The sequence below is a fragment of the Capsicum annuum genome, chromosome 6 (assembly GCF_002878395.1).
Source record: "Capsicum annuum cultivar UCD-10X-F1 chromosome 6, UCD10Xv1.1, whole genome shotgun sequence".
NCBI lineage: Eukaryota > Viridiplantae > Streptophyta > Magnoliopsida > Solanales > Solanaceae > Capsicum > Capsicum annuum.
Window position 1 is genome coordinate 222,109,353 of NC_061116.1, and position 15,947 is coordinate 222,125,299.

Here is a 15,947-nt window from a genome sequence, read left to right on the forward strand (position 1 = left end):
GTCTACACCAAATAAATAATACCAAGTTTGAAGGATCCCCAAGTATTATACCAAACTTAGAGGTGAGCTTTATCATTAAAACCAAATTAGAGGATTAAAGTGAAAATGATCCCTCAATTTTCCACCATATGGTTAATTTGGGTGGTCACGTGACTTGCACATGCCAACTCAATTGCATTTGCAAGCGTCTTTTGTATTAACGGATACCTTATATTTAACGGCTAGTTTCCTCCATTGAACCCCTTTTCGCTACTCTCTCTCTCTCCGGCGAGAGAAAGTAAGCCTTCTTTTTTCCAAATATTAATACCACTTTCTTGGTTGATCAAAGTGTCAAATTTTCAGTAACAAAAAAAATAGTAACTGATCCATAATATTACTAACTATTTTGAATAAAGTATCTTTAAGTTCATTTCCAAGAATTGTGAAATTCAAATTTTGAATAAAGTATTTTGCAGTTTCTTGGGATTTTGAATAAAGTGTTTTGTGGGTTTATCGTAAGAATTACAATGTGGGGGAATAAGGATATGTCTCCAGCGAGGGGTTTCTTGACCCCACCGCCGAAATGGGGATCGCCGGTGTTGGAGAAGAATCAGAGGTGGCCAAGTTATGCACAGAGTGCTAAAGCTGATCTTTTTCATGTCATTCATAAAGTTCCTGCTGGTGATTCTCCTTATGTCAGGGCTAAGCATGTTCAAGTTAGTGCCTTTTTTTTTTTTTTTTTTTCCTTTCTTTTATTGGTTCTTAATGATGATTTCTTGTTGTGAGTTTTGATTTATCGTCGAATTCTTGTTGTTTGTTCTTCGGGTTTTAGATTAGTAATTTGTTTGGTAAAATGCTAGTAGTACTATTGGTTGTGGTTATAGGATCACATTATGGAAGATTATTGAATCTTTAAAACGAAGATTTGATGGGCAATTGTGCAGATGCCCTTTTTCTGAGATATACTGGAATTCACCTTAGATCAGAAATTAGTTGAGAGTTGTGTAGCTTATTTTGTGTAGTGGTAGTAGTACTCTTGTAGTTTTTTTATTCGATTAGTTGTTTGTTGCACTTTGATTATTGCCCTATTTGGTTGTAGTTACTGTCCCTTCAAGAATGCTTTGGCATGTTTTAGTAGTTTATTAGGGCTTCCTCCTTTTCTTGAACTGCCTTATTATGCTTTTTTCTTGAGTCGAGCGTCTACACGCTACCCTCCCAAGAACCCACTTGTGGAATTACACTAGATATGGTGCCTTTTGTTGTATATTGGATTTCACATAATATTTTTGTGGGGTTTTAATAGCAAATTTGTTTTTGAATTTATTTACTCTGGAATGCCTCAATTGGATTAAATGCTTAACTAGAAAAGATCTTAATTTTGGTGGTAGTCTCACCTTCTTGACAATAGAAATGTGTTTTGATAAGTTGCTACTAATCCATAAATGGCAGTTAATTGATAAGGATCCAAGCAAGGCAGTTTCTCTTTTCTGGGCAGCAATTAATTCCGGTGATAGAGTTGATAGTGCCCTGAAAGATATGGCAGTTGTAATGAAACAGTTGGATCGTTCAGACGAGGCAATCGAAGCAATAAAGTCATTTCGAAATCTCTGTCCTCCCGAGTCTCAGGAGTCCATTGACAACATCTTGATTGAACTCTACAAGGTAATATCTTATCATCTTCCAAGAATGTTTTGTATCTGAATGTTGCTTAATGACATATATATCTTGGTAATCTCTGCCTACACCTTTTGCTAGATCATATATATAGTTGTGACTGGTTATTGTAAAGAATAGTAGTTATCCGTCCTCCTGTTTAAGGCCTAATGTTGGCCAATTCGACCAACATTTTGCCTGACCATTTCCTAGTAGTACACATAGGCTAACATAGTGTTCTGTGACTGTTACTCTAAAGAATAGTAGTTATCTTTCTTCGCGTTGAAGGCTTATAATCCATCCGACTTCAAACTACACATTTTTTCTGATTTGTACAAAAGCAAATTAGATATTAGTCACTGCAAAAAGTCATTGATAGGAATAGAGGTAATGGCATCTCTTTATACACTTACCAAGAATCAATATTTGTATACATACTCTAAAATTTTGTGGAACTAAATATATGAAAAGAGGAAAATAAAGGAGGGAATGTCACGACCCGATTTCTTAAGTCTTGATGGCGCCTACTTTATCCCACCAGTAGGCAAGCCAATTCATAGCCCAGAATGATAGATAACGGGCTAATAGGCATGGACAAAATAAAAGATCGAGTATGATAATAACAATCAAAATAATAAGTGAAAATTAAGAAGAAAGCATATGTATTATATCAAAACGAGAGGAGGAAAAAGGGTCAACTATACAAATGAATCCCTCCCAAGACCTAATAAGGTCAGTACTAGAGCCACTACTAACAGGTATCTAGAGTACTAGACAAAAATCTAAAATATACACAAGTAGTCTCGAGTGAAAAAGACTAACTAGTGTAGATAGAGGAGGGTCAGCCTCGAACGACAGTAAGCTCACCCCGCTCTAAACCAGCACTGAAAGGTAGGAATCACGTCAACACCGATTGCTAGTACCTGGATCTGCATCAGGAAAAAGATGCAGAAGTGTAGTATGAGTACCAAAAACCACGGATACTCAGTAGACATCATCGGCCGACTGAGCTTAATACAGAAAAGGTATAACTACAATGCGAGGGCATAATCTGAGTCATTAGTAAGTAGGGATGGAAAGGTAAACAACTACCAAGCTATGCAATGGCTGTAAAGGAATAAACTTGTGCAATACAGAAAAAAAATGATGCAATAATAACAAATAAATCAAACATAACCTAATTGAGCCCCCATAATTCCGTTAGGCACACTGAAGAAGACAATTAACCCAATCGGGGAAACACAAGTGGTGAAAGCAAACATAAATAATCAGATGCTGAACTCGAACCGGAACTCAGAGTAACCCCAACTATAATCAGATACCGGACTCGAACCGGAGCTAATAGTAACAATAATAGTCAATTGCCGGACTCAAATCGGAACTCATAGTAATTATAATAGTCAATTGCCGGACTCGAACCGGAACTCATAGTAATCATAATCCACCGATAATATTAAAATCCATATCATAACAATATAAATGTCTAAATAATCATTCATTAATCTTAATTAAAAGGGATAAATTTAAGATTTTTGCATTTTAGCTTCACGTTTTAAAGTAATAAATGCTATATTATGTTAAAAGATAATATTTCAATATTTACTAGAACGAGGCCCTAATCCAGATAAATAAGACAGTTTATATAAATCAAATAATATGCATCTACAAGAATTTATTCAAAACTAGCATAATAGTTCACAATTTCGGTATATAAGCTCAATCTAAAAGTAGGATAAACCTAGTCTACCTGAACGCCAAAACTATAATATCTGTCCGCAAAGCTTTCGAATAATATCCCGCTAGAACCTTAATTTGAATAATCAACTAATAATTTAAGTGCTCAAATTGTGCAAAAATATTTTCGCACAAATCTTGAAACGTGCAGTACATGGCACCTTGGTTGCCTTTTGTTAAAAGAAAAAAAAAATATTTATTGAATAATCCTACTATCAATTATGCATGTGTCTATATATATATATCAATATATGTATAAATAAAGGAAGATAAAAAAAACCCTTTCCAAATGGCGGTTGCAACTACAAAATGTTGTTGTCCACACTTCATCCCACGTGTACGGTTAAATTAATTTTTTTACATTGCGTACATAATTCATGGTAAAATAATTATAATATTTTGAATATACCATAATTAATAGGAAATTATTTCTAACAAAACCTCTATTATATAATAATAATATTTTAACATTTCTAAATTTACTATCTTCGCTTAAAATATTAATAAATCATAAAAGTTCATTATAAAGTTATATGAATATATCATCACTTAAAAGAATTTTACAAATATCAAAAATATTCTAAAAGGGTACTAAATTATATTTCTACCAAATATCAAATTAAAATAAAGAATCCACGATATATTTAGATAGTACTAAAATTATAAAAAATACAGGAAAATGACCATAAGGGTGAAGGAAACTGTATCAATAGAAACAGTTTTGTCTTAGAAAATATGAACAGGTTACCCAAAAGAAATGCTGAATTTACACCACTTATGTAGTGGTTTTGAAGTTTTGCTTGGTTCTGATCTGTCCATCTACTTATCATAACAGATATCTATGAATTGGAGTTGTAATGAAACTCTAGAAACCTATGTTTTCTACAATATGAAGATGCTGCTCTAATGATGGTGTGAAGATCTAGAGTACTCTTGTTTCTTTATCTCGTGACTATTTTCCTTATATTTATATTTATGCAGAGATCTGGCAGGCTCGACGAAGAGATTGAGTTGCTTGAACTGAAATTGAAGAACGTTGAAGAAGGCATAGCGTTTGGGGGGAAGAAAACTAAGATTGCTAGATCTCAGGGAAAAAAGGTTCAAATCACAATTGAAAAGGAGTACTCGAGGTTGTATCTGCCATTATTTATCTTCAAATTCAGCGTTATTTCTTACATGTCTAACGTCAACAAATTCTTGTAATTTTCAAAATAACTGCAGATTGTTGGGGAACTTGGCATGGTCACACATGCAACTGAAGAACTTTAAATTGGCGGAGGAGTACTATAGGTAATAATCACCAACCAAAACAAACTGAGCACTTGGAGGTGTTGCTTATTTGGAGAAAACTTGCTCACATGTGGAAATTATTTTAATGCAGAAAAGCACTCTCACTCGAATCAGATAAGAACAAGCAAAGCAATCTAGCAATCTGTTTGATGCACATGAACAAGATTACAGAAGCTAGATTTCTGCTTCAAAGCATAAAAGCTTCTGATAGACGGCAGATGGATGAATCATGCACCAAATCCTTCGAGCGTGCCACTCAAATGCTAGCTGAGTTAGAATCTCATGGTGCTCGGAACACTAAGGAACAGGAGGAAGAGACACAAGAGGTGAGGATAGGATCTTCCACATCAGATGGACATGATCGCAGGAGACATGAGAGGACACATTTACCTCCATTTTCTGCTTCTGGACCTTCAAAGCACTTCTTTACACAACCAAGAAGATTTTCATGTTCACTCAATGACGACAAGTGGAACACTAAGGACTCTGTTAGTCCCTGTAGTCGAAGATTGCTATTTGAGCAAACAGCAAATAATGAGAATGTGCAGTCAGTTGTGGACCATAATTTCAACAAGCTCACTTCTGCCGATGAGATGAGCAAAAGAGCGTCCTTTGTACGTGGACAAGTGTTCTCTAGGTCATGGGAAAATGACGCTAACGTGGAAAGTGAATGTGGTGATATGCAGCCACTTCACTGCAAATGGAAAAACAACACTTCCGGAAATGATGGATCAGATAAAATTTCCCTAGAGTTGTCTAATCCTCCCACAGAATCATTGGCTGATAATAATATCAGTGCAAGAAAATTTTCTGAAGATGGGGGTAAAGATTGTCGGAGTCCCAGTTTGAGAGACATGGTGACGTTTACCAATGAACACTTGGGGGGGAGTGCAAACTTGAAACCTTTAGACTTGGCTGCAAGTAAAAGCAAGAAGAGTTGGGCAGATATGGTGGAAGAGGATGAGCTAGGTTTGCAATTTCATGAAACGCCAGGCAGATACTCCGATGGCGATGAGAATGTTGATTCCAATATTATTAATCTTAGCCAAAGCATTGATACAACATTGTGTCTGAGTGAAGGATATCATACACAACCTGGACGAGAAGTGAGGTGTTCCTTTTGCTTTGATCAGAATGACAGAAAAGAAAATTGTTCATATAAATTTCTGGGGAAAGAGCTTGAGTTTGGAAGCTTGAACTCCTTGCCACCACCGATAGGAGACATTGCTGATCAAACTCCAGTCAAGTTGATGCGCAGGAACAGATTGCAAGTATTCAGAGATATAACTCCTGAAAGTCCTAAACCTTGAACTATTATCATGTACAGAAATAAATAGTCAATACTGTAAATGGATGCTGTTATTTTGGTGAATGCTAGTCCTAAACCGTAAGTTTCTTGGCCGATCTTATGATGATTGTTTTGATGACTGCTAGACGTATCACGCTAGCCTTGTGTAACGTGTTTTGGTATTTGTATAAATTTTTTCCTTCTATATGTCACACCCTTTTTCGCCCGAGGATCGAACTCGAAGGGTTTTTCCAATTAAAGTGATGATATTGAATAAAAATTATTTTAATTTATAGAGTCGCCACTTGGAATTGAGTTATGGTGTTTCAAGTCACCCTTTTAAATCCCTAGTTAAAAGGAAATGACTCTTTATTTTGGTCTGTGAAAATAGAAGACAGGTAAGGAATTCTGTTGACCGAAGGGAAGGTGTGAGGCACCCCTCGAGTCCCTTGCTTCTAGCACGGTCGCTTTTATTGACTTATCTTGACTAAAACTATTTTATTAAATTATGTGAAGGCCTAGGTTCGCTCATTTTTTATTATACTGAAAATATTCGACTATTATCTTATATTAAATAAATCGATGAAACTTTAATTTTATATAAAAAAAAAAAACATATTTATCAAGATGTATTATTACATTCTTGAAATTTTAAATGTCTCAAGAACATGCGTATGCCGCATTCTTAATTGAGACGAATATTTTAAACGTGTCTAAAATTTATTTAACGTTAAAACTTTGGTTTAATTTTGTAAACTCATACTATTTATCATTTCGAAATACTATTTAAACTTGACAATAAACTAAAGCAATATTCAATTATAGCAAATAATTAATTCAATAAGTAATTATTAAATTTTATTAAAAAAATAAATAATATATATATATATATATAGATAGATAGATAGATAGATAGATAGATAGATAAAGCTTTATCATCTAAACTTTAAACAGCAAAAATAAAATATGAGTTAAATTAAACATAAACTTCATTTAAATAATCAAAATTATATATACAATAGTACATTAAATAATCTTAACAACATTTCTTTTTAAACAGTAAACTAAAATAATATTTATTTAAATGATAAATTAACATAACTAATAATTTATTGTGTTTTATTAATTATAATAATAATAATAATAATAAATAAAATAAATAAATAAATAAAAATAAAAAAAATAAAGCAGTGATCTAAAATATAACAAAATAAATCATATGTGGGACTCCAACGACCATGCAAGTATTATTATGTGATTTTTAATATCTACTTCCACATTCCAGTAAACCATAAACTAAAGACTAACCTTTATATAATATCATGATGTCTATTTCAAACTACTTTTTAAACTAAACAAGTGACTTAGAAGTAATAAATACTAAAAGAACACCATTAAGCCTTACTAGAGTTAAATCGTGAATTGGGAAGATAAGGTCCCAACAAAATATTAATTTAAAGTCCCTTAACCAACAAAGGTTCTATCTTATTCACTTAACCTAGTTCACTGTGATTTGCCAAATACACAACTCCTTATAGACACGTAATTTTTGTCCCTTTCCGATAGCACTTTTTACCCATTTTTATCTTATCCTACCGTATACCCTCACCCATGTAATTACATCCCACAAAAATACAAAAAAAAAAAAACTCTCAGCAAAATCCCTAACAGACTTTTATTTTTTTTAACATCCTAACAACCCTTTCAATGAAAAAAAAAAACCACCCCCCCCCCCCCCCCCCCCCCCCCCCTATCCCCACGGCCCCCCCCCCCCCCCCTCCTCTTCTTTTCTTGGCCACAAAGGAAAATATACATGGAGGAAACTTCCAAGAAACAACAACAATAACTAGGAGGGACCACAATTGGGAATCCAAGGTAAAGAAAAGATATATACATATGCACATATCACAAATGGGACACTCTTCATTTTTCCATTCCATCATCATCAATATATAAATGCACACACTCCATTTTAGGGGATATATACACACTTATACACAGAACATCGAAAAGAAAATAATTCTTCCATTTCCATTCCATAGATATACTTAGCCACACAACAACCAACACACAATACACCATTAACCTCACCATTAACGGACAACTTCCTCACCATTCCAACAGCTCACACACTCTTTGATGGCTCCATTTTTTCATTCTTTTACTCTTACTAGAATACCCACCCACAACTACCATATACTCAATTACATACTTCACTGAAGACTCACACTCACAGCACACGAAAAAAAGAAGAAGAATTCACCTTCTTCTCCAACATCTACTCACAGACACCCTCACTAATATTTTCCATTCACTATACTCCACTCATATACGATCCCTCATCCTCACCATAGCAGATCTCACTCACGAGAAACCACCATTAATGCACACACTACACATACAGACCACAAAGAATAACAACACAGTGAGATGGCGAGAAGAGAGTAGATCAAGAGAGGGTGTCGAAGAGAGAGAGTAGAGTACACTAAGGGTAAATTGAGAGGATGAAGAGAGTTTGAACAAGGTTTGGTCTGTTTCTGGATATTCTCTAGCGAAATCTCACTTGAAGTGACCCGTGTTCGTCGTTGCTCAGTCTAAGCTCGCCGGATTTGGCCTCGAGCTCACCGGAACTGGTTTCTCTTTCATCGTCTGATCGTTCCCATCACAAAATTGCCCAAAACTCATTATTTTTCTCTGATTTTTTGGGGTGAATTCGGTCGAGATGTGTTAGGGGGTCACCGGAATTGGTTTTCGTTTGTCAATTGAATTTGTTTAAGCCCCCCAAAAACATCGAAACTAGCGTTGGTTCTAGGGATTTCTGTATGGGTTGGCTCCTTTGGAATTCAGTACCGGTACCTCTCGTTTCTTTACAAGACTGACCCCGTTTGGTTCAATATTTCTTCTTCATTTCTGTTCAGAAATTGGGTTTTCAATCGGACTACGAGTTCGAAGTGGATATCGAGTTGGGGGTTGTCGTTTGAGGTTCAATCGGAACATTTCAAATCTGGCTCCATTTTCTAATCACACAATCCAACAAATAAAAGTCCATTTAAGGTCCAACTCTATCTCTTCTAATTTTACTTTACTATACGTGTTTGATTTGCCTAATGTGTGGTTGAATTTTGGTGACATTAATTTGGTGTTCGATTTCGTTGAATAGATGGTTTTGGATTGTTGAGATAACTGTCTTGAATCGTTGGAATTTGGTATAAAAATGGAATAAGTGGGGCGAGAATTGAAAACTTGATATAATTAGTGAATTTTGATTAGTTTGATTCATTAGTTTTTTGACTTGAAATAAATGTTAATTGAATTTGGTAGTATCAAGATACGCCGATTGGAATAGGCAAGACGTAGGTCGGGTAGGCAAAATCTAGAGATTGTGGGTTGATTGAATGTTTGAAATTTGATTGAATGGTTTGATTTTATCACTTTTGAATCAATTGTATAATTTGGCCGGGGAATGCCCCGAAGTATCTGTATATATTTATTCACCGGAGAATGCCCCGAGGTATCATGTACCCAGAGGACGTTCGTGATGAAGGCCCAAGGCGTCGGGTAGAGCATTAGTCTAGAATTTATTTAGAGTAGGATTTATTTTTACATATTTTTTATTTTTGGACTGTATAATTAGACTGGACACTAAATTTTGGATTGTTTTATCATGTTTGCTTGATTGATTGTTTTGCATGTTTTGTGTGGTTTATATATTCATAATGTCAAATTAGCCTATACGCTCCGCCAAGCGACCGTGGTCAAACCACGGGATCGAGGGGTGCCTAACACCTTCCCCTCGGTCAATAGAATTCCTTAGTCGGAATATCTGTTTGCAAACCAGTTTTAAAGAGTCAAACCATTTCGAAAAGAATTTTCCAAAGGTGACTTGTCACACCGGATTATGCCAAGTGGCGACTTTGAATTTAATTATAAAAATTTCTTTTCGGAATAGAATTTTCATTTTTTGTCACTTAATAATAAAACCCTTTCAAACTTAAAAATTAATCTTTTGGATGTTGAAAAACGGGTGTGACAGCTCTGGCGACTCTGCTGGGGATCTTTTCAGAATTCGGTCTTATTTTTGGAGTCGTATCGGCTTTGTTTGGCATTATGGGTATATAAACCTTGTTTGTGATTATTGTTTGTGTTATTGTTATCACTGTTGTGCATTTTTGTGCTCTTTGGGTACAGTATTTATCCTATATGTTACCGTTTTTATATCTGGCATCATGTGTCTACCCCCAGGCCTTCTTTCTGCAACAAGTTCGTAGTACACGTGTTGTACACGACCTCTAGTTGAGTCACCCTTATTTTAGGGGGGGAGCCGTCGGTTTTATGGAGTAGGTGGAAAGCAAATCAGCCACTATCGACCATACGCTCCCCCGAACAACCTTGTTAGTAAACCACAACGTAGGTCAGCCTTTAGGTCATACTTATGTGCATCATACTAAGACCTAGCGGGACCCACATGACCCTTTGTAGGAGACTCACCTCTAAAGCATCCCTACATTCTAACTGTTGCATCTTTAAGGGTAACGTGGTCATTCGACGGACTGATTTGAAAAAAAAACATTTGTTAGGAGTAAGGTGCGTAGGCAAAAAAAAAAGAAAAAGAAAAAAAAAGAAAAAAAATTAGAAAAAGTGAGTCGAAAAGAATGAATCAAAAGGAGTGTCGTAATTTATTTTAGAGTTCTTTATGACTTTTGTTCTTCACGATCCAAAAACTCAAAAAGATTTTTTTTACGTTTTGCATTTATCTTCTCAAAGTACCGTAAGTTCAACAAAAAGAAAAAGAAAAAAAAAGGGTTTTGTTTGCCTTTTCTACTTATTTGTCAAAAGCAAAAATACCAAAAAGATTTTTCTTCATAATTGGTGGTGTCAGTCTTAGTTGAAGTGTCTAGTTGAAAATCCAAAAAGTTTTTATTCGTGTGTTTTTGGTTGTGTCTCTTAAGTTAGGGTCAATTTATTAGTTAATCGTTAATTGTTCAATCTGACGAACTACGCACCCCTGATTCTCCTCTTTCGGGAGTGAGATACGTAGGCAGCCTATTGTTGGTTCGGGGATCTTATTTGAAAAATCCAAAAATATTTCTTCACTCTCCATTTAGAGTAGGCATTTCATATACGTCTTTAAAAGAAAACTACAAAAATATTTTTCTTTAATAGGTTAAAGTTTCATTTTCACATGAAGTTCAAAAATTGAAAACTCAAAAAGATTTTTCTTTGGTAATCACAGGTTTCATTTTGTATAGAGATTTAAACCTAAAAAAAATGCAAAAAGATTTTGTCAATTTTTTTGACACTTTGTTTCAAGAAATAAAAAAGAGTTTAATTGGCCATTTTGGCAAAACTTCACAAACTACGCACACCTGATTCTCCTCTTTTGGGAGTGAGATACGTAGGCGCCCTTCTAGGGTTTGGTGATTTTTTTTCAAAAAAGAAAAGAGGTTTTGAAAAATTGTTGAACTTTAACGCATTTGCTATCTCTTGTCCAATTAGTTTAAGGTGGTTGGTTTGTGGCATTTTGGCTGGTCCTCCATATTGCTCCAAGTCACAGAGAAAGTTATGGCCAACAAGGATACCGAGTTAGTTGTCACTAATCAGATAAGGATTTCGGGGAATGAGAATGTAGGAGATAATGAAGAGATTCAGAAATTAAAGCGGCAAATAATAGAAATGCATCAAGCTTGGGCTAATAGGTTGCCGCCTTCTCCAGTTCCCACTGATAATCTGGAATATCTTTCTAGCTTACCTCCTGTGTCACATGCACAATTTCCCATTTTTGTTGATATGCCACAACATGCATCAGGATCGACTCTGGGGCAACAATATACAACCACTTCCAATGTTCATTTCCTCACTCCCCAATCCAAGACTACCACATACTCTCGGCTCCAGCTGTTGTTCATGCTTTTGCGGCGCTACCCCCACCTCCTACTTTTGATGTTCATCCACAAGTTGTGCCTCCCTACTCTACAAGAGATACTGCATTGAATATTTTTAGTGATCAGCATTATGCTCTCGAGCCTACATTTAAGTCGACTGATCCTTGCGAGTGCTCTCAACTGCCTGAATTTCCTCCTAACACTGAGAATCCTGTTATGATAGAAGAACAAGAGGAAATAGCCAAAAATTTGAGAAGTTTGGAACTGACTATGAAAAACTTGCAAGGACTTGCGGGGTACAAAAGTGTCTCATATAAAGATCTATGCATGTTTCCTGGTGTACATTTTCCTCTTGGTTTTAAAATGCCAAAGTTTGAGAAGTATGATGGACATGGCGATCCTGTAGCACATTTGAGACATTATTGCAACCAGCTAAGGGGCACTGGAGGGAAGAAAGAATTACTCATGGCATATTTCGGTGAGAGTCTTTCAGGTTTAGCTTCAAAATAGTTTGTTGACCAAGACATTGACAAATAGACTAGTTGGGATGACCTAGGTAACGAATTTGTGTAATAATTTTAATACAATGTAGAGTTGATCCCTGACGAAAAATCCCTAACTAGTATAACAAAGAAGAATACTGAGTGTTTCAGGGAGTATGTGATCAGATGGTGCAAACAAGCTGCTAGAGTAAAACCGCCGATGAAAGAAAGCAAAATAGTGGAGGTGTTTATTCAATCGCAGGACGAAACATATTATCAACACTTGTTACCTGCATTAGGCAAGCCGTTCATTGAGTTCCTTAAAATGGGGGAGATGATAGAAGAGGAAATTAATACTGGTCGCATTATGAGTTTTGCAACATTAAAAGCGACTACTCAAGTAATTCAAAAGGGTTCAGGAAGTGTTGGGGAGAAAAAGAATGAGGAAGATGCATCTGCAATTATAGTTGGATAGCAATAAAGGTCAAGAAGACCACGTCGTCGTCGATCTCAGGCTCAAGCTCAAGTTTATGCCCAGGCTCCACATAATCACTCCCAAAATCCATTATACTCTGTTCCTCCACATCCATATACAGTGTATAATGCACAACCACATGTTCAACCCTCATCTTACCCACAATGGCATACCCCAATGCCCCAGAGTCATCCTCTAACTCCATAAACATACCAAAACCCTTCTAAGCAAGATTTTCTATCCAAGCCAAACAATGAAATGAGGCAGAAGTCGAGAGATAGCTTCACACCAATTGAAGAGTTATATGCCAGTTTATTTTAGAGATTGATATAGGAAGGAATGATCACTCCTCTTCTTGGGCACACCCTTAATCGGCGTTCAAGAAATTTTGATCCTAAATACACGATGTGCGTATCATTCTGAGGCTCAGAGTCATAGTATTGAAGATTGTAGAGATTTGAAAAGAGAAATTGAAAAGATAATTCATGATGGATCAATTATTGTGCAGAACATTGATAGTGAGGGAAGCTTTAGTCATGCTGATATGCAAACCAGCGGCTAAGTTGTCAGGTTGAGCAATTGAGAATTCACCTATCTCCCTACTAGGAAGAGGCCTGGTAGTTTGTTTTGTCTTCTTTACTGTTTTTCAAATTATTTCAGGCTTGTAGTTCGGGATCTATTTTGTTTTGTCCCTTTGTCGTTTATGTTCAAACCCTTCTATCTTTCATTTTTTATTAAATGGAGTGTCCCATTTTTCTTTGTGTTTTAAATGTGTTATTTTTTACATAGTACATTTTATGTTGAATAGTACATTTTATGTTGACTCTAGTGATATGATATGCTAGTGAAATTTACAGCTAGATCTTAACATCCATTTTAAGAATGAACATTGAATCAGAGGTTTAAAGTTAGAAAAAGAGAGCATCTGAGGAAATAGATAGAGTGCTGGGGCATTTGGTGATCAAGTTGAAACCTTCTTTGAAAATTAAGGCTATTATTTTAAAAATCGTGAGAATAACTTGGTCATCAATTGAAAGACATATCTCAATTAGGTCAAGTAATGAATGTGTGATCCTATGTCAAAAGGAACAGGAAGAAAATCAACTCCACGAAGTCATGAGTCCTTCAACATGAGGAATGTACAATAAAAATGGAGTTGTATGTTTGACAAGTGTAGAAAAAGAAGTGACATACATGCTCAGTTGAAGTTAGTGTTGTTAAAGTGCCACAAATGATCTTTATCTTTCGTTTTCATATTGCATGATATGTACTTGCATTTTTAAGGATTGATATGACGAAGGCCTTTCATTCTACTATCCAAACATCGTGTCATCCTTTGTTTACCCATTTGAGCTTTAGTCCTATTTTCTTTCATATCCCTCTCTTGGAATCATATAGAGTCAACAAAGCTCAAAAGAAAAGGTGTCGAGCAAAACAGTAGAGTCAGAAAAGTTTCAAAAAAAAAAGAGAAAAATGTGTCCAAAAGGAGAAAAAGAAGAGCGTCGAGAAAAATAAAGTCAGAAAAGTCCCAAAGAGAAAAGAGTCAACAAAAGGAAAAAAAACAAAAAAACTTAGAATTAAGTGAAAAGAAAAGCTGTCAGAACTACGCATGACCTGATTCTCCTCTCGGGGGGTGAGATACGTAGGCTGCCCTACTAAGGGCTCGGTCCAACCAAATAAATAATTTAGAGTCACCCAGTAAGAAAAAACTGGGGCATGAGTTAATCCTTATTGTTTGAGTCGATTCCAAAAGTTGGAAGTCCTATCCCACTTTAAGTGTCGTTTGGGCCCCATGCCATCCTTTCTTTCTAACCTTATCCAAAAGTCAAGTTACAACCAAAGAAAGCCCTTCAGATCAATCTTTGAGTATGTTAAAGTTGAGCATGCAAGGGATATGATGATGTATTTGGGAACTATTTGTCTTCCTCAGCATAGGGAATCAAGAGAGAAATAAAAATGAGAGAGTCTTATTGGTGAAAACCCTCACGGGCACCATAAGGCGATAGTGAGCCGAGAGAAAATAAAGGAAGCTTGTTGGCGAAAATCCTTCAAGGCGCCACTAGTCGAATGGGGTCTTAAATGCAATTGACCTAAGAAAGCAACTCAGTTTCAAGGCTATTAACTCTACAACAATGGGTAGAAAGTTTGGATAAAAAGATCAAGCTGCTTAATCCAAAATGCATGGCATAATCATTAGTGTTGACTGTTATTTTTAGATGAATTTTTCGTTTCTTTGTTTTAAAAGGGGACATTCATTGTCTTTCCTTTCTTCTCTTTATTTTAATTTTATCTTTCTTAAGTCAGTTATCAAAACAAAAATTGTCATTCTTTTTTTTGTTTCTTGTCTTTGAGTCAAGTCCGTGTCAAAACAAGTGAGAAAAAATTTCAAAACTGGCTACCAGCTTCTTTAATTGCACAAAGCAAGACAAAAACTAGCACATGAAAGAGACATGATTGTGAGCCCAAAAAAGGCATGCAGGAAGTTTTGTCAACAGAGAAGTCGGGAAACTCATGGAAATACCAAGATTCAAAGGGTTTATTTGAGAAACCCGACAAAGCAGAAATACTATGTTTGTTTCAGAGTCACTCTTAATAAGCTGAGTTTGAGTCAATGATACAGCAAGTCAATGACATATGCTAATGGTTGGAAGCAAAGCTAAATGTGACGGGGGCAGGAGCAATTGCCTCAAAAGCCAAAGCCACAAACTAGCCACCATGTTTTTAAACTCACAAGTTTTATTTGTATGTAATAGGAATACATGTTGCATTAAGATCAAGGATTTCAGAGCCTAAACATCAAAGGCCGTAATTTGTCACCTCAACAAATGCAAGAGGCAAGGTTGCTGCACAGGTTTGGTAATCAAAACCATGGTAAAACTCATAATTCAAGATCTCTAAGAGACGCACTTTCTTGTTTTGATGATTCAAATAACATTGATAAGGAAAGACACTTCCTTGATTTGATAATTCGAATTTTTCTTCTTAGGTAATGCACTTCCTAAAGGAAAGACACTTCCTTGATTGGATAATTCGAATTTTTCTTCTTAGGTAATGCACTTCCTAACTTAAGTCTTGATTCCTAAAAGACGTATCTTTTAGTCGAGTCATCCCCTTTGATTCCTATAAGACGTACCTTTTAGTCGAGTCATCCCCTTTGATTCCTA

The 15,947-nt window shown here is 35.7% G+C and overlaps 1 protein-coding gene across 1 annotated transcript; it reads left to right on the plus strand.

Annotated features, from left to right (window-relative positions):
• Positions 1-232: 232 nt before the first annotated feature.
• LOC107875557 (protein POLLENLESS 3) lies at positions 233-6,237 on the plus strand. Its single transcript, XM_016722313.2, has 5 exons — positions 233-695; positions 1,429-1,641; positions 4,348-4,496; positions 4,588-4,656; positions 4,748-6,237. Exons 1-5 carry the CDS (start codon positions 507-509, stop codon positions 5,964-5,966), a joined length of 1,839 nt encoding a protein of 612 aa, XP_016577799.1. The 5' UTR covers positions 233-506; the 3' UTR covers positions 5,967-6,237.
• The last annotated feature ends 9,710 nt before the right edge of the window (positions 6,238-15,947 follow it).